This window comes from Mobula hypostoma, chromosome 3 (assembly GCF_963921235.1).
Source record: "Mobula hypostoma chromosome 3, sMobHyp1.1, whole genome shotgun sequence".
NCBI classification, from domain to species: domain Eukaryota; kingdom Metazoa; phylum Chordata; class Chondrichthyes; order Myliobatiformes; family Myliobatidae; genus Mobula; species Mobula hypostoma.
The window spans coordinates 182,266,755-182,289,528 of record NC_086099.1 but is presented as its reverse complement, the minus strand read 5'-3'; the positions used below and the strand labels follow the sequence as shown (position 1 = coordinate 182,289,528).

At 40.6% G+C, this 22,774-nt stretch overlaps 1 protein-coding gene across 2 annotated transcripts in view; it reads right to left on the bottom strand.

Annotated features, from left to right (window-relative positions):
- malrd1 (MAM and LDL receptor class A domain containing 1) overlaps window positions 1-22,774 on the bottom strand; it is a 392,346-nt gene that overhangs the window by 9,448 nt on the left and 360,124 nt on the right. For both annotated transcript variants that reach the window (XM_063044212.1, XM_063044213.1), the window contains 3 exons: window positions 20,503-20,588; window positions 20,327-20,420; window positions 10,012-10,090 (listed from right to left, as the gene is read on the bottom strand). In XM_063044212.1, the coding sequence (XP_062900282.1) occupies window positions 10,012-10,090; window positions 20,327-20,420; window positions 20,503-20,588 (259 nt within the window). The remainder of the gene's footprint in view (window positions 1-10,011; window positions 10,091-20,326; window positions 20,421-20,502; window positions 20,589-22,774) is intronic.

Genomic DNA, 22,774 nt, shown 5'->3' with positions numbered 1-22,774 from the left:
CTGAATTCCTCCAGAATTTTCTGTGTGTTGCTACAAGAATTCTTCCAGTTTTAATTCAGGTTGTCTGTATCCTGTAGGTTTTAATTAAATGGAAGGATAAATAGATCACCTTTTCATTGCCTCAATAGTCAATGATATTCACATCGTATGTTTTAACTTTGGGGACCATTTGTTTTGATTTTCTCCCTTCTGAAGGCATGGGCATCCGCTGGACAGCTCTTTAAGTTGCTGACAGATTCCACTACCATGAGATCAAAATAATGGTGTGGAGCCATAAATAGATTGGAGGGAAGGCAAGCATACTTAATTCCTAACAGTATATGGTAGGATTCTGGAACAAACTTCCAGAAATAGTGGTAGAAACCATCTTTACATTTACAAAGTATACAGATAAACACTCAATATGCTGTACTGTACAAGGCAGTAAGCCATTGTTTGAGAAATGGATTAGGCAACTGGTTACCTCTTTTTTCATCTGCCATAGCTGTGATTAATTAAATCACATACAGCAACTCCACATGAGCTTTGTGAATATGGAAACCTCCAGAGTTATTGTCACCTGCTGAATGGACATGAATGAAGCTGTAACAAACAGTTACCTTGTTCTCAAAGTCTCTTGGGCAAAGACGGTAATATGAAGTAGAAAGCTAAACTAATCACAAACAAGAGACAATCTGCAGATGCTGGAAATCCAAGCAATACACACAAAATGCTGGAGGAACTCTGCAGGCCAGGCAGCATCTATGAAAAAGAGTACAGTCAACATTTCAGGCCTGATGAAGGGACTTGGCCTGAAACTTTGACTACTCTTTTCCACAGAGTTCCTCCAGCATTTTGTGTGTGAAGCTGAACTAATCTATTTTTCTCTCACATAGGGTCACAGTAAAGATGACTTGTAGAATTCCAGAAACAATTCCAGAAACACTTTTGAAACAAAAGTTTCAAACCTAAGAGCTCTGATTCAAAGATTAAAACCAAACCTACAGCAAATCATAGTCCTAGAGCCCAGAAATAGACTCTTCGGCCCACTGACCAACAAATACCCAACAAAACTAATTTCATTTTTCATGTGTATCACATTCCCATCAATTCCCCTCAGATTCCACCACTCATCTACAAACTATGGACAATTTAAAGACACCAATATCTTCAGCATGTGGAAGGAAACTCAAGCATCTGTGGAAAACACACTTGGTCACAGCGAGAACAAGGGCACTCCACTGTGACAGCATTCACGTTTAGGGTCACTTGAGCTACGAGATGGTAACTCTAATAGTAACACCATTATGCTGCTCAGTTTCCATAGTGATATCGAAAATTGCTCCAGTATTCACCTCAGCAACCATTCACTATAAAGTGCAAATCATTCAGCAGGACTTCCCATTGAAAATCATTGCTTACTTTATATATTGAGTTCAACTGAGATCATTAGAAGGTGAATTGCACTGCAAAAGTACGAAGACTAATATTGAAAAGTAGGATCAATATATAAAATCGTTTTTGGTTTAACTGTCTCTCTGCAAACGCTACTCACACAGTCAATTATCCAATTAACATAGACATTAACAAAATAGGTAACTCATTTAGGATAGAAACATAGAAGAACCTATAGCACAATACAGGCCCTTTGGCCCATCAAGCTGTGCCGAACACATACTTATTTTAAAAATTACCTTGGGTTACCCATAGACCTCTATTTTTCTAAGCTCCATGTACATATCCAGGAATCTCTTAAAAGACCCTATTATATCCGCCTCCACCACCATCGCCAGCAGCCCATTCCACGCACTCACCACTCTCTGTGTAAAAAACTTACACCTGACATCTCCTCTGTACCTACTTCCAAGCACCTTAAAACTGTGCCCTCTCGTATTAGTCATTTCAGCCCTGGGAAAAAGCCTCTGACTATCCACACGATCAATGCCTCTTATTATCTTATAATCTTATACACCTCTATCAGGTCACCTCTCATTCTCTGTCACTCCAAGGAGAAAAGGCCAAGTTCACTCAACCTATTCTCATAAGACATGCTCCCCAATCCAGGTGACATCTTTGTAAATCTCCTCTGTACCCTTTCTGTAGTTTCCACATCCTTCCTGTAGTGAGGTGACCAGAACTGAGCACAGTACTCCAAGTGGGGTCTGACCAGGGTCCTATAAAGCTGTAATATTACCACTTGGCTCTTGAGCTCAATCCCATGGTTACTGAAGGGCAATAAACCATAAGCCTTCTTAACCACAGAGTCAACCTGCACAGCAGCTATGGACTTGGACCCCAGGATCCCTCTGATCCTCCACACTGCCAAGAGTCTTGCCATTAATGCTATATTCTGCCATCATATTTGACCTACCAAAATGAACCACCTCACACTTATCTGGGTTGAACTCCATCTGCCACTTTTCAGCCCATTTTTGCATCCTACCAATGTCCCGCTGTAACCTCTGACAGCACTCCACACTATCCACAGCACCCTCAACCTTTGTGTCACCAGCAAATTTATTAAACCATCCCTCCACTTCCTCATCCAGGTCATTTATAAAAATCATGAAGAGATATGGTCCCAGAACAGATCGCTGAGGCACACCACTGGTCACCAACCTCCATGCAGAATATGACCTGTCTACAACCACTCTTTGCCTTCTGTGGGCAAGCCATTTCTGGATCCACAAAGCAAGGTCCCTTTGGATCCCACATCTCCTTACTTTCTCAATAAGCCTTGCATGGGGTACCTTATCAAGTGCCTTGCTGAAATCCATATACACTACAACTACTGCTCTAGCTTTATCAATGTGTTTAGTCACATCCTCAAAAAATTCGATCAGGGTCATAAGGCATGACCTGCCTTTGTCAAAGTCAAGGATATTGCTTCAAGATTCAGGGGAGAAGTTTTAGGACTAAGATGAGGAGAATCTGTCTTTCCCAGAGAGTGGTGAATCTGTGGAATTCTCCGCCCAGGGAAGCAGTTGAGGCTTCTTCACTAAATATATTTAAGATACAGTTAGATAGGTTTTTACATAGTAAGGGAATTAAGGGTTATGGGGGAAAGGTGGGTAGATTGAGCTGAGTTTACAAACAGATCAGCCATGATCTTATTGAATGTCGGGCAGGCTCGATGGGCTAGATGGCCTACTCCCGCTCCTATTTCTTATGTTCTTATGTTCATGCTGACTATTCCTAATCATATTATGCCTCTCCAAATGTTCATAAATCCTGCCTCTTAGGATCTTCTCCATCAACTTACCAACTACTGAAATAAGACTCACTGGTCTATAATTTCCTGGGCTACCTCTACTCCCTTTCTTGAATAAGGGAACAACATCTGCAACCCTCCAATCCTCCAGAAACTCTCCCATTCCCATTGATGATGCAAAGAACATTGCCAGAGGCTCAGCAATCTCCTTCCTCACCTCCCACAGTGGTCTCAGGTATATACCGTTCGGTCCCGGTGACTTACCCAACTTGATGCTTTCCAAAAGCTCCAGCATGTCCTCTTTCTTAACGTCTATATGCTCAAGCTTCTCAGTCCACTCTAAGTCATCCCTACAATCTCCAAGGTCTTTTTCCGTGGTGAACACTGAAGCAAAGTACCTCCACTACCTCTTCAGTTCCATACGCATTTTTCCACTGTCACACTTGATTGGTCCTATTCTGTCACGTCTTATCCTCTTGCTCATCACATATTGTAGAATGCCTTGAGGTTTTCCTTAATACTGCTCGAGAACTTCCAACCACTCAACATATAATATTGATATGGTTCTTTCTCTGGAGGTGCTGCTTGCTTTGTATGCAGCTTGTTTTGTACAAACATCACTTCCTGTTCGTAAGCTCTTTTTTAATACTGATTCCAGCAGGAGTTAATTTGGATTTTGACTTGAAGCACACATGGTAGAAAGACATCTCTCTCCAATCACTCTTTATTGATTAATTAATTTATTTATTAAAGGGCCAAAGGGCCTGTTTCTGTGCTGTAGTTTCTATGGTTCTATGGTTCTATTTGCCATTGAAACAGCAATATCTTTTCCCAAAGTTTTCTCATTTAAAAACCCTGTCTTGGTTGATATTTGAGAAGGTGTTTAACTCCCTTCCTAACTTTCTATGCAATGCAAGCTGAGGGCAGTAGAGTGAGAAGATAAATCGTCTTCAAAGGCATCGCCCGCGTACTAGAGATGCATCTGAATGCGTCAATTACCAAGTCCTGGCAGCCAGCTCAGAATACAGCACATTGATCATGACTTCGTGACTCTCAAGCAAAACCATGATTAGCATGGCTGCAGCTCAAACATGCGCCAGAGCCGAGGCGGCAAGAATGAGGGCAGTGTACGGTAAGCATGAAGTTGAAGCACGGATAGAGCATCTCAAATACACATGGAGAAGATTTGAGCAGAGGTTACATTGAGTGCGCTCCAGGAGTGCAAAGCTGAGGCAAATGTGTATGAAGCAGCAGCTGATTTAGACAGTGGTGGTCATCTCTCTAGGAAAGGGACTGAAGAAATTACCATCGGTGAGAGCCCTCAAATAAGACATGGTTGCTTAACATTAGGTGAAATTAAAGCAGCAGACCAAGATGGGAACCAGCTTCCTGTCAGGATTCACACCAAATTTTTACCCAATCCTTGTCCTGAACTTGCATCCTCAGCTTCAGTTTCAAACCCAAAGAAAGATGAATCCTCATTTAAGGTAAAAAGTGAGAAGTGCCCAAGGGGACCAACCTGGAAAAACATGGGTGTTCATCATTTAATAAGAGCACAAAAAAGGGCCGAACAGTGCACCAAGAGCATTAGTGGCTCACCTTCAACAGAAGCTGCCACAGAACCAGCTGTACGGTTCTCATTTACTGCACCAGGCTGCAGTGACAATCACCATTGGACAATAGTTCAAGACTTAAACTTTAATGACATACCGAGTCTGACCAGAGACGCCTGAGGCAGAGTCAGTCCAAATATGGACATGAGAGTCATCTGGAGAATGGTGGAGAACCTGGGGAGAGTTGCAAGGAGAACTGAAGAAGTACAATCAACATATTACAGAACACAGATGGACACACAGTAGTCTCCAGGACACTGAGCCAAGGGTCTATTGACACTTCAGAAGAATTAGACCCAGGAACAGCTGTACATTCAGGAGCAGCACCTTGGTCAACTGGTTCCGACACACCCACAGCTGAGCACAGTGGGGAGCGATGAGTACTCATCAGCTGTAGCTACTTCTCCGTAAAGACATATTCTGAAACGTCAGAAGCTACCGGAAGCAGAACTGGTGGAGTTGTCAGGTCTCAATAGGACGGGAGGTCTGCTTGCCTCTGCCAACTCTCATTTATTGCAACAACAGGGATGAAATCCCAGATCTTGAAGCTGCACACAGTTGTTCACACCTTAAGGACATAGCTGACAGGATTCCTCCCCACTTAACTCTTCTGCTGAGATTTTCCTGTTTGCTGTGCAGATAAGGGACATGAAGAGTGCAATGATCAGCACAATGCACCTTATGCCCAACAACTGGACCTAGGTTGGGTCATAGTGGGTGAAGTTTGCCTTGATGATGCTTATCAGGCCACTGTCAACACATTTAAGACTAATGTCCTGGAGAAAAGGCACCAAAGTCATTTTGGATCTTGTGAGAGTAGTATCTATCAGACCAAATCAAGTTTAATTATCATTCAAACCATAAATGGACACAGCCAAATGAGACAGCGTTCCTCTGGAGCCAAAGTGCAAAAACATACACACACATTCAAAATAAAGAAGGAGAAAGAAAGAACGTAGACACGCAAGAAAACACGTTTTCGGTCCAGGATCTTGAGCAACAAGTCATGCAAATTGATGTTTCCCAGCAGTCCAGCCTATAATTCCACTGATCCAACACTGGAGGGCAGCACGAATGGGGGAGGCTATTCCCAACTGAGCACGGATGCCACACTGCACCGCCTTGGGCAGCTTCTCCTCACCCGGACTGCAGCAGCAGGCAAGCACGTAGCTTGAGGCCTAGTCCTTGCTACGACAGAGGCGACACAGCTGCCTTGCTTCCTGTCTCTGCATGAGCAAGGGAAACAGGCCTGTGATAATCAGCGTCCAAAAGGGTCTTGCAATTGCAGAAGAAATGTCCAAGACGGTCACTCATGACTTCTCTGCAACCACCTTTATGTACCAACTCTAGTGCCTTCAAGTAGCAGGCAGCAGTACAACCTGCACCCGGGTCAGCTCGTCTGAACCCATTTTGGTTCCTCATGTGGCCTGGCAACCCAACTCTCCCCTGTGGGCCGATGGCCAGCATCTCCTTCTCTGAACTGACTGCCGGCTAATCCGAACAACAACCAGCTCACTGGTGCAGTAGACCTGCAGTACTTGCAGTTATTGAAGTCCACTACAGACTTACGATTAAAAAAAAACACATTTGACAAAGAAAAAAAGCACCTTTAGTTGCCCCCCACAGGCTGCTGCATCTACAAGTGCCACCATATTACCAAGTGTTATATGAAAGAGAAAATTATCGGACTAGCCACAGACAGCATCTGTAGTGGTTGACACATTTGTAAGCATCCCCTCAGAGCAGAGCAACTGAATCGGACAAAGGTTAGAATCCTTCTTCTTGTACAAAGACAGGTGTACGCAGAGCAAGTGCAGTATGTCACAGAGCAGGAACTTCGTCCAATCCAAAGTAACCTCAGTGAGCTCTGTACCTTTCTTGACTCTTGGGGTAGGGTGGTCCACAGTGAATTGGAAGACATATTAAGAGAGCACAGCTCACTTAAGAGACACCTCACTCAATCACCATTCTGGTTGAGCACCGTGTCACATGTCTGTTCATCGGACATTACCTCGAGCAAGTATGTAATCAAAGAAAACATTTTTGAAGCGAGAATGATTAAAAACTTTGCAGTAGACTGCTTCAAGACTAGTCTCTGAGACTGTCCATTCTTTTGCCAAAGACATAATGAAATGATCATTTGACTTTTAGCTACAGTAGGTAAATTCGACATCATGGATATCAGGCAGGGAATGTTTTGCCTCTCAAGGAGCTGTTCACTTTGTATGCAGTTTATTTTATATAAACATCACTTCCTATTTGTAAGCTGTTTTTACACCATTTCCTGTGTGGATTAATTCTGATTTCAACCTATAGCACAGACGATAGAAAGACATCCATCTCCATCCATACTTTATTTGCCCTTGAAACAGCAATATCTTTCCACAAAGTTTTCTCATTAAAAACCCTGAAGAAAGCTGCCAGCTCAGGTGATTTTTGAGAAAGAGTTTAACTCCCAGCCTAGCTTTGTACACAAGGCAGTGTGAGGGCAGTAGAGATATCACAGAACAATCTAGTTAAAGATCAGTTGAGGCCACTCCTTGTGCTGTCATCTCACTTCCGCCCAGTCATATTTGGAATTTTGTCATTAAACCAGCTCTCTTTCCTCCTGGAAGTGCCTTGTAAAAAGAAGATTTAGGTAGTCTTAATATTCTTTGTTGTGTTGATGGGACCAGGCAGAATAACAGTTTGGTACGGACCAAGTGGGCCGAAAGGCCTGATTATGTGCTGTAGTGCTGTATAACTCTGTGACGCTATATGTCTCTGTAGTAATTTGACTGAATTCCTGTGGGACAATTTACTACATTTAAGGTACTGTATAAAAACAGCCATTTCTGTCAATCCATTGGATTGAAAACCAAGGAATTGCTGCCTACATCTTTTTTCTGAATAGTCTTCTTATAAAAGGGAGCTACCATCTAAAGAAGTAGAAGTAGAAGTACAATTTATTTAAATCTTACATCCATCCCACAATGTGAAGTAGTAAAGATCTTTGCGTTACGACTCCATTGCAATGTACAGACATGTGAGTTTAAAAGTCCTATAACGGCTTGTAGAAAGAAGCTGTCCCATAGCCTGTTGGTACTGGCTTTAATGCTGCGGTATCATTTGCCAGACGGAAGCAGCTGAAACAGTTTATGGTTCAAGTGACCGGTGTCCCCGATTATCTTCCAGGCCTTCTTTCTGCACCTGCTGATACAAATGTCCTCAATGGAGGGAAGTTCACATCCACTCTGTGCAGTGCCCAGCAATCAAAGTTGGTGCATTTTCCATACCAGGCGGTGACACAGCCAGCCAGTATGCTCTCAATGGTGCCCCTGTAGATGGTCTTGAGGATTTGGGGGCCCATGTAAAACTTCTTCAGTCACCTGAGGTGAAAAGAGGCTGTTGTGCTTTTTTTTTTGCCAAAAAGCCGGTGTGTACTGCCCAGGTGAGATCATCGGTGATGTGTATACCGAGGAACTTGAGACTACTCACCCTCTCAACTGGAGACCCATTGATGCTGGTTGGGGTGAATCTGTCTCCATTCCTCCTGTAATCCATAATCAACACTTTTGTTTTTTGGACACTAAGGGAGGGGTTGTTATCCTGGCACCATTACCACTAAAAATAAGGCTGATCAAAGTCGTGTCATCTGAATTTGATCAGCGGATTGGAGCTGTATGTGCCAGCGCAGTTGTGGGTGTAATGGGAGTAGAGGAGGGGACAGAACACAACCCTGGGGGGCACCTGTATTGAGGGTCAGAGGGGTAGAGGTGAGGGAGCCCATCTGTCCGCGATGATGATCGCCATCTGTCAGTGATCTGGGGAACCACCTGTCTGCGATCCAATAGGAATTCTATTATCCAGCTGCACAAGGTGGGGTGCAGGCTGAGGTCTCTGAGCTTCCTGTCAGTCTGGAGGGAATTACCGTGTCGAATGCTGAACTGTAGTCCAGGAACATCATTCTAACATATGCATCCTTCTTCTCCAGGTGAGTGAGGATGGTGTGTCATGCTGTGGCTATGGTGTCATCAGTAGACCGGTTCCGTCGGTAGGCGAATTGTAGGGGGTCGTTTTTTACCTTTTAATAGGGTTCTCCCAACCTCTTCTGCACTGTACATTTGGCACATTCACCAAATCTCATAAATAATCAAAATATCCATATTGGCATTGACACTTGGCTGAAATATGTGAACCAGATCAGCCAACACTAATCCTGAAACAAGCAGAGAGGTTCAATGTTTGATAAAGGAAATTGGATAGACACTCGAGTTCAATGAAAAGGATTGAGTTAAGAAATGGGACTGATTATATTACTCCACAGGGAGCTTGGATTGACTTGATGAGTGAAGTGGCATTCTTCTCTGCAGTTATAACTTTCATTGTCTTGTTGAGTCCTGAGTAGTGACATTTTTCCTTATGACCTAAAAGGAGGTCACTCAGCTCAATGAGTCTATGTCAGCTCTTAGAACAGTCACATTAAATCCCTTCTTCAATTTATTTCTCTGTAACCTATTGTCTTGCACATGTCATTATTAAACCCTTATTATTCCACAATGCACTTAGACTGCTGGCTATCTGCAGTAGACAGTTTGGTGTGGCATGGTATTGAATTAGTTAACATAACACTATTACAGTACCAGTGACCTAGGTTCAATTCAGCCACTCTCTGTTCCCCGCGTGACTTAGTTAACATTACACTATTACAGTGTAATTGTAATATTACACTATTACGATTCGGCCATTCTCTGTAAGGAACTTGTATGTCCTCCCATGACTTAGGGTTTCCTCCAGGTGCTGAGGTTTCCCCCTACATTCCAAAGCGCACTTTTTATCAGGTTATTTGGCCTTATGGGTGTAATTGAGTGATGCATGCTTATTGGACTGGAAGGTCCTGTTACTGTGCTGTATCTCTAAATAAAAATTAATAAAAATAATCCACCCACCAGCATGTGTTTGAGTTCTAGGAGAAAATAGGAGCACATGTGGGAAGCCCATTCAGTCACAAAGATAACTTGCACACTCCACTCGGACAGCATCAAAAACCAGAAAACCTGTAGTGCTACTGCGCATGGCTTTCATTTTTCATTACAACAGAAGACATGAAGAAGCCCTGTAGGTTTTTGGACTTTCAAAATTGAATATTGTGCTATTTCTTACAGAAGAAACTACAATTTTATTAGCTGAATAAAATGAATGAAAGAGCTCATATGAAATGATACCCACCTCTGCTGACAGATTTGCACTGTGATCGCCATATAGAATATTGGATATTGACACACATTTGGTTTTTGATGCTGATACCCTTTAATAAAAAAAAATCAATCAGTTAGGAATGATAATGTTCAATATTATACCCTAAATCAAGGGTTCTCAACCTTTTTCATGCCATGGACCTTTACCATTGACAAAAAGGTCCCTGGACCCCAGATTGGGAACCCCTGCCCTAAATCCTGGTATGCTTTAAGTGAATATATTATATACTATGTATAATCTAGAAAATATATTAATGATCAATGGAGCTGCATTTGCACATCTCTATTTTAAAATGTTTCTTTAGTAAAAAATTGTTGGGTTTTCCAAAAAAGAAATTGTTTATTGAATATGAAATGAGCAATATGCTGAGTTTATTAGCCTTTATCATTATTGTCTGCCATAAGAAATTGTCACAAATAGGTAAATGCATTTCAAGGTAAACAAAACATCCACTTCTTTTCTAGATGCATAAGCTTCACACTTATGAAAAGAAATGAAATATATTTTCAACCAGATAATTTGCCACGTTCCATCTCTGTATCATTAAATCATTTGGGATTCACCATTACAGAAGTAATATTGCTTTTGTAGACTATCAATGAACTAATATGTCTGCTAATTAAGCACTTAGTATCTAAAATGCTTTTGAACTTGTAGGAATCCTGAAAAACCTTAAAGATGTACATCTGAATCCCTGTATGTGTAAATGTGTATGCTTATGAGTGATGTAATGAGACGATTATCAGCTTACCTACCGCCAGACAACTTTCTAAATTGATAATGATGGAATGAGAGGTAAACTAATTGAGCTTACTTGAGATACAAAAGACTGCAGGTGTTGGAACCTGGAGCAACAAATAATATGCCGGAGGAAATCAATGGTATGAACCTTGAAATTTCCATTTGAAGTAAACCCTCATCTCATCTCCCAGACCCAGCCATCTCTTTCTTTCCCATCATCTTTGAGACTTCCCATTTTTACCTGCTATTCCATAGCGCTCTTTACCTCCCATCATCCATCTTTGTGCTCCCCTGTTTCTTGGTTCCATTGACCTACTATCCATATATTTTAATCACAATCTCTCCCTTTCCACATTTGGCTCTGGTTCCATCTGTCCTTTAACTCTCCCTTAATGGTTCACATTATCAATGTCCTTCTAAATTGAGCACCGATAGTCTATGTGTTAATGTCTATCACCCTACTAACTGTCTCCACTTCCTCTACGCAACTCTGCTCCATGTGCTTCCACCTGGTTCTGATTTCCAACTCTAGCCCTCCCTCTCCCCTGCCTGGCTTGGCCAGTCAATTGTCCTTCATCCCTCCGTGGTCCACTGGCCCCCGTCTCACTATTCCCTCTCTATTCTTTATATTGGCTATCTTGCCTCTTCACCATCACCCTTGATGTAGGGTTCTGACCAAATGTCAACCAAGTTGATAAAACTGAGGTTTACACCTCCATTTTTTGTAAGAACTCGGTAGGCACCCAAATCCATCAGATAGTGTTGGGCTAAAGCACAAAAATATTCACATTTCATTACTACGTGACTATAAGAATGGCAGCATCATCAGTGATGTCAACATGCAACGGATATGAGAATTAGAAAAAAATATATCATTTAAAGGGGAATCCTATCATGTGCATATTGAGAGTAAAATGTAAAGTGAACATTGTGCCCACGGTATAAATATACTGTTTAATCTAAGTTCTGTAAAAGCGCTGAACAGTTCTATTCTGGAGAATAATTACAGGAGAAGAAAAATCATGAATTAAATAATTAACATTCAAAAGAAAATAAATAAAAATGTGTTCTGAGATAAAAGAATGTAAATTTTATGATGAATAATGAAAAGACATTATGGAAAATTTTGTGAAGAAATGTATCCAGTTTTATCTGTTGAAAATTAGAATGCCTATTGTCGGAAATGACCCATCAGCTTGGGTTCATTCTCACCTTGCACATGGTGAGTCCACCCTTGGGTATGCATGTTTTGTGTGTTTGGAAAGTGAACAGTTGATGGGAACATTAGAAAAAACACAGCTGTGTTTCCTTTGAAATGTCTGAATCACTCTCAGGTCAAAAATGCAGGGCCATTTCCCCAATGTGAACAGTTCAAATAGTCCAAAGCAACTCTACAAACTGCAAGACGCCTCAGTAAGGATTAAAACAGTTAATTAGAAATACCGGTGTATTTACATTTTATATGACATCATCTGATCAACCGAATCAAATGATCCTTCATAGTTCCACAAATAGCTACTGTGGTTTTGGCAGGATTTCTAGTTCAGCAACTTTTATTCTTTATTATTAATGAGATGTCCCCTTTTATTCTCTGAGTGCCTGTCAGAGAACTCATAAAACTTAAGTTATGATGTGCTATAGTGAACTGGATCATGACCTGAATGGATCTAGTATGGATGTGAGATCCAATTGGTATTCTGCTTGTGCAATTTCTATTTAAATTTGGATTGTTTTGTCATGAAAATTAATTACAGAAGGATTTGCAACATGTTTTGTGACTTGTAAATCAGCCATGAGCAACTATACGCTGAGTACTATTTATCCCATCAATACTCCTATTTATACCTTCAGGAGCTGGTTTCTGTCTTTCTTAGAGAATCCATCATGCCATTTAATGGATCATAAATGATAAAAGCTCTTCCCCTCCCTCCCTCTCACCAGATGCATTTCACAAAGCAGTGACAATGTTGTGGTGATTACCTAAAGCTTCAGAAGTTACAAGTTCATTGAATATGTAATAAGGTAATTATCTTTCAGAAGTGGTATTGTTGATTAAAAGGCCATTTATAGACTGAGATAATCAAATATCAATGGCAGAATATTAAACAGATTTTCAGCTGCTGGGTAGATGTTTGTTGAAGGGAAGTGAGATAGGCCTAACAGCAGATTTGTTTACATCTTGGCTAAATGGGCTCATGATGGGATGTTTAGCCTAGAAATTCTTCTGTGTTTCAATTCTTTATCCTGAAATACCAACACTGTTACTTTTCCCACAGATGGTATCTAACCTTCTGAGTGCTGCTTAAATCATAATGGCATCATGTGGGTGGGCCGTGTTTGTACAAGGAGCCTAGTTGAGATAATTTCAAGGAGCGGCCAATGGTTTGTCATCAGAGGGCCAAGGAATGTGGGAAAGTAAGGATAGATAGACCTTAATTTGATGGGGTAGAGCAAAATAAGAATTCAAAGTGACAGTCTAGAATATCTGGGACATGGTGGAGACGGAGTATTGGATCTGTTTGAATGGGGATGGGAATAAGATGGTGATAGTGGAGCTTGGTTCATGATTGGACAGAAGAACATTGGTGATGTGAATACATGTTGGCAGAAGGACAGAGATCATGGACTATTAAACATTCATATTAATACTTAGTACTGGAATTAAATGAATAATTCTTAATATTTCTGTATGTTACTGTATGATATATTGATCAAAGGAAATTTATAATACTCAATTGACCATAAATTCTGTACTGGTCAAAGAAGAGCACATGATCCCTGGAGGCAGTTGAAAAGAGATTCACCAGGCTAACTGTTGGGACATGTAGATAGTCCTATTACAAGCAGTTAAAGAAATTAGGTCTATATTCTATGGAATTTGGAAGAACAAAGGTTGATCATATTAAAACATATAAGATACAAAGGGGGCAAGACAAGGTAGATGTTGAGGTGTTTCCGCTGATAGTCTCGAATGAGGGGTCACAGTTGTAAGATAAGGTGGTCATCATTTAAAATTGAAGTGTGTGGTAGCTTCTTCTTGTGTGTTGATGGTAAATAATTGGAATTCTAGATTAGATTAGTGAGGGTATTTGAAAAGGAGGAGATAAAATTTTAAATGTTCATTGAATTGCAGGTTATGGTAAACCTGTGGCCAAGTTTTGTTCCTATTGTCCTGTATTCTTTTGCAAGTAGTTCATGCTGTTTACTCTGTCTGGGTCCCTCTTCATTTTATATAACCTCTGTTAAGTCTCTCTCAGCTCCGTTCCAAAGAGAACAAGCCCAGTCGAACCAATTCTCCTCATAGCTAACATTCTCCAGGTCTGTCAACATTCTTGAGAGAGCCTCCGTGCGAGTCTCTCCACTGCAATACTTCTTTCCTGTAAAATGGTGAGCCGAACTGTGGCCCATCTAGGGTTGTGCATTATTTTAGGACAACCTCCATCCTTGTATATTTGAATGGGAGAGCACCATGGAGTTGATGAATGGAGAAATATAGGGTTCCAAGACCATGGTTCTCTGAAACTGCCGAACATATAGGAAAGAATGGTGAAGAATTTGGTATGCTTGCCTTCATAGTCTGGTTCATAGAATATAAGAGTTGGGATGTTTTGTTGCAACTTTACACAACAGTGCCTCTTTCACCTCAGATGGTTGAAGAAGTTTGGTATGGGGCCCCAGATTCTAAGAACTTTCTTTCAGGCCACACCACAATTGAGAGCATCCTGAATGGCTACATCACTGCCTGGTATGGAAACTGTACTTCCCTCAATCACAGGTCTCTACAGAAAATGGTGTGGACATTTGTAGATGTGAACTTCCCACTATTCAGGCCATTTACAAAGATAGGTATATAAAAAAGGCCAGAAGGATCATTGGAGACCAGAGTCACCTCAACCACAAACGATTCCAGCTGCTACCATCTGGGAAACGGTACCAGGACCAATAGGCTCCGGGACAGCTTCTTCCACCAGGCCATCAGATTGCTTAATTCATGCTGACACAACTGTATTTCTATGTTATATTGACTATCCTGTTGCACATAATACTTATTATAAATTACTATAATTGCACATTGCACATTTAGACAGTGACATAACATAAAGGTGTTTACTCCTCATGTATTTGAAGAATGTAAGTAATAAAGTCAATTCAATTCCTTTGTAGTTGTCATTTGGCAACTGGAAGACTGTTCCCTTTCATTGTATACAGTATGCACAGGTGGTGATGATAACCCACAAGAATTCCTTCCCTGTTTTTACTGACCTCCATATATATGTGCAACAATGAGAAACCAATTTATCTAGTTACCCTGAGTGGTTCGATGAATACCCCTAAATATGCCTGAAACATGGAAGGTAATTTTGCAATCTCACATGGAAAGGCATTAGGGACTGACCTTGATGACTTGTTAACAACCTGGGAAGACAATAGTCTATGGGCACTGAGAGAGAATACACAATTAGTGTTTCAGTTTCAAGATTTAGAGTTGCATCAGTATCCTGACCCTTGGCCTGTCCTGTTCCCTTTTTTCCATATTTCCAGATGACACGTGCTTATTCCTCTGCTCAGAAGCAGCTTTTAGCAAAGTCTGAGCTCACCATGTGATAAGACAAGCACGTCTCTGCTCCTGCAGGAGAAAGCTGAGGTACCGTACTTTGCGTCTCTGCTTCGGCAGCAGAGTGATTGCATGCGTATAGGGGTCTCTCTGTTGGCTGAAGATAGCTAGTTGCTCACATATCTTCTCTCAAACATTCCGAGAAGCTGCCCTAAATTTCTACTTGGTACTTCTTTGATTGCAACCAGCTTTTGAGGAAGCTTGTTGTCATTTTCCTGATACTCATTAATCTTCTCTATAACATCCAGTGCAATGTGTTGACAAAGGGATTTTGAACATCCAATATGTATCACATCCAATGCATTCTCCCATCCATCTTAGTGTAAAAAAAATCTAATTTAGGTTTGCCAAGCTTGATCTTCATCTCTAAAATTATTGGTGACTGCTTCTAATTATTTTCTTTCCATTCAGATAACTAATAATTTTGTCTTTAATTAAAGAATCCAATTTCTGTCACAGATTTTAAACTAAATTCCCTATAATTATCCAGATTATCTCTCTTTTTATATTCATTTTCCACTCCTTCATCACACATCTACTTTACCAGCTCCTCTTGAACCTCAGATGTACTTTATCACACTAATGTCCTGACCGTGTGTCTATTCACTTAAATTTCTTTACTTTCTATTTATTTACATTAATTTTAAACAACTGAGTAATTTCACTCAGGTTCCAATTGACCTCAACCATAGTAATCCTTTTACAATCACAGAAGTAATTTCCACTTATCTTCCACTAACTTATGATCTTTTCCTCTTAGGCTTCCAGCCTTACAATTGATAAATTTGTTTTTAATTTATGTATTTGTAGAAGCTGATATGGTAACACATCAAATAAAAAGAGATCTTAATCTTTTTTTAAAATTTTCTTGCTCACAAGGTTTGCTGCTTCTTTGGTACTCCTAAGAAATTATCCCTAATATATTTTTGTTTTCTACTTCTGGTCAGTTTGCAGATTTTTGTTAGTCATACCTGTAGATATTTCTTTTTCCCTGGTGTAAAATAGTAACGCAAAATTAATTAATTAATAAAAATAAAAAAATGAAGTATAAGGAAACAGCAAAGAAGTCATGCAACATTTTGTACCTGATTTTAAATGAAAGACGCTAAAACAGTATTGAAAATAATAGGCAACCAAGGGGTAACAAAGAGCAAAAAACTAAAAACAAATATCATAAAAATAGAACTAGCTACATCAATGGGATTGAAAGCTGGTAAAAGCTCTGAACATGTGGGTTGCATGCTTATGTGAAGATAGTTAATGCATCGGTTATAATGAGACTTCAGATCTCCCGGGATTTTGAAAAGTTTCAGTAGAAAGATGGCAACAAATATAACACAGCTCCTTTAAAATAAAGGAGAAATTGTGTTTAATGTAATAAAGATTTTGGGGATGTAATCAGTGGAGCCAGTAAATATCATGCATTTGGATTTCCAATAAGTTTTTGGATCAGGTGTCACATAAATATCTGTTCCAAAATATAAGGGTTCTTGCCAATTATATCACTTACATGCCACAATATAATGGTTTATTGGATTGGTGTAATCTATTCATGGGGAAAGTGAATTCGTTAGTAGTCAGAAATCAGAGTTGGGTTAAGAGATGCAGATGACAGGTTTGAGTGTAATCTGAACAAAAGACAGGTGGAAGTCTTAAGAAAGACATAAAAATTTCTACAGTGGGATTGTACAGGTTAAATAAATGGGCAAAAGGATGAGTTCAGAGAGATAGGGTGTCCTTGTACAAAAAGGATTGTTATCCTGTAGTAACTAAGGCGGCAATAGGACAGCTGATGTTTCCTGTGGGCCATGCACACTAAGAACTCTAATAAATTCATCATTGAAGGGGAATAATTGCAAAAATAAGTGAATCTTGCTTATTTATACAGAACTTTGAAGTACCATCATGGGTGAAAGTAACAATTTTCTTGCTGATACAGTCATATTGATAGCATTACAGATTTAACTTGTTTATCCTGATTTTGCAGGTCATTCCCACAGGTGTACCACATTCGCCTGGACAGACTTCATTAGCACGTTCTACAGTTTTACCACCATGTTCAGAAGCAGGTCAATGAGGTTCAGTAAATTGATTTCTGGGATAACGATGTGCTGGGGAATGGAGATGTCTCATGAGGAGGATTGAACATAATGAGAGGCGATCTCACTGATGCACAGAACATTCTGATGGAGGGCAACCAGAAGGTTTAGACTGAGGATCAAAAAAGGACCACTTAAGACAGAAATGAACTGGATTCTTTTTTCTAACTGTCAGGGATCTTCAGAATTCTTAAGTCCAGGGTTATGGACACTGAGCCAATAGAATCAGGGAATTCAATAGATTGTTGGACTGTGGTGAAATTGATGCTTTGGGGATCAGGCAGGAACGGAGTGCTGAGGCTAAAATCAGATCAGCAATGATCTTGTTGAATGGCTGAGCAGGTTCAAGGAGCTGTATGCTCCTGTCAGTTATGCTTCATGACTGGTCTAATTACTTCCAATTCATTCTATTTGCTATACAGAACACTGATGTTTATAATTAGTGGTTTATAATTAAAACTGGTCCTTAATTTTTTTGATTATTTGTTGCAGTTATTCCATGTTTTTAGAAACTGGTTAAATGTTTAATACTCTACTCCATTTATCTCAGAATCATGTTTTTGATAAGCTTTGATTTGTGTACTTATTTCTCATTATTTGAAATAACCTCTTTTTTTTTACTGCCTTTCCACCCACTACCACCCATATCCAAGTCACTCTTTTCAGCAATATTTACCAACATTTGTCTGTGTTCTAGAAAATAGAAATCATACTGAATAATGCCTCAGTCAATATTGAAGTCTGTAATAGCATGGGTGGTGTAGTGGCATCAGCCCTGGACTTCAAAGGAGATGGTCCTGAGTTCAAACCCAGCTGGGTAGCAACAGTATCTGTGTGGTAGAAAGGCCTGGCAATCTATTTCCATATCTTGCCATGAAAACCCTATGGGATCGGACTCGACCAAACAACAACAAATAACTTTTCCGCACTAGTTAGCTGGTTTTGCCCCATGCTGCTTGACGGGACCAATAGTTTTGAATGTTGAAGGGCCTAGACAGAGTAGATGTGGAAAGAAGCTCTGTCCGCCAGAGAAAGCAGGGTCTCCCAGTGGCCACACATTTTAATTCCACATCCCAGTCCCATTCTGACATGTTTATCCACGGCCTCCTCCACTGTAAAGATGAAGCCACACTCAGGTTGGAGGAACAACACCTTATATTCCGTCTGGGTAGCCTCCAACCTGATGGCATGAACATCGACTTCTCTAACTTCCACTAATGCCCCACCTCCCCCTCGTACCCCATCCGTTATTTATATACACACATTCTTTCTCTCTCTCTCTCTCCTTTTTCTCCCTATGTCCCTCTGACTATACCCCTTGCCTATCCTCTGGGTTTTTCCCCCCCTCCCCCTTTTCCTTCTCCCTGGGCCTCCTGTCCCATGATCCTCTCATATCCCTTTTGCCAATCAACTGTCCAGCTCTTGGAAACATCCCTCCCCCTCCTGTCTTCTCTTATCATTTTGGATCTCCCTCTCCCCCTCCCACTTTCAAATCTCTTACTAGCTCTCCATTCAGTTAGTCCTGACAAAGGGTCTCGGCCCGAAACATCGACTGTACCTCTTCCTAGAGATGCTGCCTGGCCTGCTGCATTCACCAGCAACTTTCATGTGTGTTGCTTAGATGTGGAAAGGATGTTTCCCATAGTGGGGGAGTCTAGGACAAGAGGGCACAGCCTCAGGATAGAGGAGCGTACACTTAAAACAGAGATGTGAAGAAATTTCTTGAGCCAAAGGGTGGTGAATTTGTGGATTTTATTACCAGAGGCACCCATGGAGGCCAGGTCATTGTGTGTATTTACAATACAGCTTGATAGGTTCTTGATTGGACATGGCATCAAAGGTTATGGGGAGAAGGCCGGGGAGTGGAACTGAGGAGGGGACAAAAAGGATCAGCCATGATTGAACGGCGGAGCAGACTTGATAGGCCAAATGTCCTAATTCTGCTCGTATGTCTTATTATCATAAGGTCTTCAAATGTTTTGTTATAAGAACATGAGTCTAAGGGTAGGAGTAGGCTACCCAGCCCCTTAAGCCTGCCCTGTATTCAATATGAACAGTTTCATCCTCCTGTGCTAGTTTCCCCCATGGCCCTCAATTTCCCAATTTTTAAAACAATATCCATCTCTTCTTTAAATACCTGCAATGATTTATGCTCCAATGCTCTCTGTGGGGGAGAATTCTCATCTTTCTAAACTTCAAACAATATAGATCTAATTTATTTTGTTACTCATAATAACCCTCTAGTCTCAAGAATTAGCCAAGGGAGTATTGTTTGGACTGCAACCAATCCTAGTCTAACCTTTCAGCCTCACCAGTATCCCAAACAATGTAATAATACTTCCTCATTTCTGAACTCCAATCCCCTTACAATAACTTGGCCTTCCTAACACTTACTGTAACCACTTGTAATTCATGCAAAAGAATACCTAGACATCTGTTTGCTCACCTGCAGTCTTTCTTCATTCAGATTCCTTTCACTGAACTCCATGATTTCACACTTCCCCACATCAAAATCCATATGACCAGTTTTTACTAACTGACTAGGAAGGATGCCAAGTTTTCCTTTGGTGTTACAGTGACATCAAGATCTGTCATGCTAATGTGAGACTTTTCACTGAACTTTATCTTCTGGAATGCTTTATTCATGATTTTTACAGAATCACCAGACTAAATGATACTTGGTGGACTGAAATAGAAGAGTTTGGTTCACAAATGCATGGTTCTTAGGAAAATATTTTAAGCTTGTATATTTCATTAGTTCACATCTAAGATGACCAGTATGCTCAAGAATGTAAAAAAAAGTCAATAAAATGTATTTAGTATTACATACTTGCTTGCTTTTCTTTTAGTGATTATGATTGAAACAATTAGTAGAGTGAGCACAAACAAACCCAAGCCAGTGCCCAGTCCTGCCCACATGGAGTCTGGATAGGAAAAGGAAAACAACATTAGTAATAGTGTGTGGCTGTAGAATGCAGTTAGTTAAGATTGGTATCATTTCTTTACCATTATCTGGTGCTAGATCAGGACTGAGAGTTCCTGCTGTGTTGACCAAAATATGGCATCGATTTCCTTTCCACTGACTTGTACACCTGTGAAGCAGACAGAGGGTGTGGAGACAGTGTTGGGTGTAGTTGGTGGTGGGGGAAAGGGAAAGAAATGATTAAATATTTCACAATAAAGTGCATTCTACTTTTGTAAATAGCCTTGTCACAGAAGATGTATTTTCTAATCACCTTTGAGCCATTAGGTCACACTCTATGCCTTCAATGCTGTCCAGCTAAAATACAGAAGAGACATTAACCCCTCCACCCTCCTTTACATATGAGTTTGAAGCACCTTTTGGGAAAATATAATGCTCAGACAATGTTGTAATGAAAGAGTTTGATACAATGAGAAAGTCTGTGAAAGGTTGAATAGTAGGTTTGCAAAAAAAGCTCAGAACATGAAAGGAAACAGAGCTTTGCAGAGCAGTAACTTCGATCGGTTTACATTCCAGAGCCACTCAGCTTGTAAACTCAAAGGGCGGCAACAAACTTCAAGAATTAGTGGTAGATACATGGATGTTAAAGTCAATAGTCAACAGAATGAAATGACAGAGAGTAATTGACATCTCGCAGACAGCATGTTGTTTCCACTAATTCTAACAATCAGTGTGTTGCTATAGTTCAATTTCCTCACTGGGGGTTGATGCGGATAGCTGGCTGATGGGCTAACATCACAAGTGCCTAGCACCAGTGAAATCTAGCCAGCTTAAAGCTAGAGTCCCTCTCCTACCAGGAATGTGGTTGTGATTAAAGAAGTTGACAGGTGGACCAGGACAAATGAAGAAGGAAGGGACATAAAAAAAGCAGGTTTAACCATTTTCGGATATTGCAACAGAGAGTATTGTGGATGTAAGGCACCACTCCCGTCTTTCACTGTGTTTTGGAAGCACTCCAGAAAAACAATCAGAAGGCAGTAGCTACATGAAAAAACACAAATTCCAAGAGGATTGTATCCTGAAGGCTGGATGCCATGTTTTGAGAAGCTTAGTGGCCGCATATGAAAGTCTATGATCATTGATAATCTTCAATCACCAGGCATGTACTCCTACCAATTGAAATTCATAGTTAACATTGAAGGGATCTAATAAAACCTCACATACTTGGCAGTGCTGCAAACCACACATTACCAGCTATTACAGTTCAACATCTGAAAACACCTAATGAGATGATTTTGGGAAGTCAAAACAGGGCAGTACTTATACAGTGAATGGTCTGAGGAGTGTTGTGGAACAGAGGGACCTAGGAGTACAGGTACATAGTTCCCTGAAAGCATGAAAAGATATTTGGCTTGCTAGGAGTACAGTATACAGTTTTGGTCATCCTGATATAGGAAAGGCATCAATAAATTGGAGAATACAGAGAAGATTTATGAGCATGCTGCCATGACCCGAGGGCCTGAGTTAGAGAAGGTTAGGCCGGCTAGTATTTTATACCTTGTAATTTAGGAGATTGAGGAATAACTTTACAGAGGCGTATAAACTCATGAGGATCACGGATATGGTCTTTTTTCCCCAGAGAAGGTGAGAGTTTAAGTTTAAGGTGAGAGGTGAAAGGTTTAACAGGTACAGTATCAGAGAGCAACTTCTTCATGTAGAGAGAAGTGCATATTTGGAATGAACTGCCAGAGTAAGTGGTTGAGGCAGGTACCATAACAATATTCAAAGACAATTGGATAAGTACATGGACAAGAGGTTTTTAAAGGGATATATGCCAAATTCAGGCACATGGGAATAGTTTGGTAGGCACCATGGTCAGTATGGTTGAGATGGGCCAACTGCCCTGTTTCCATACTGTGGTACTCTCTGTATTACTCTGACCAATTGTGTCCTTCCTTCTCTGTTGTAGGGCACCAGCATGCTCAACCAAAGAAGGGCAGTGGAGATGGGGGAAGGGCCGACATGGTCCAGAATTCATATAGTAAACATAATAAATGATACAATATTGAACATGTTTCAGGAGCTCACGCCAAGGCTAGTGGCAGGACTGAAGCAATCAGATATCTCGACGGCCTCATTCCTAAACCACTTACTTAAATTCTTCACTCTCTCCAAGCCTGACTGTTGGATTCTGATGTTTTCATTCAAGGTTCTTTCAGAAGTCATGAAAGAGGTATAAAACCTGATGCTTCATGATCATTTTATTAAACGTTGATAGAACAAAGGAGAATTGAAATGGACAGTGATGGACATCTGCTAAGCAAAAAGACTTATAACCAGAAAGAACTAAGATGG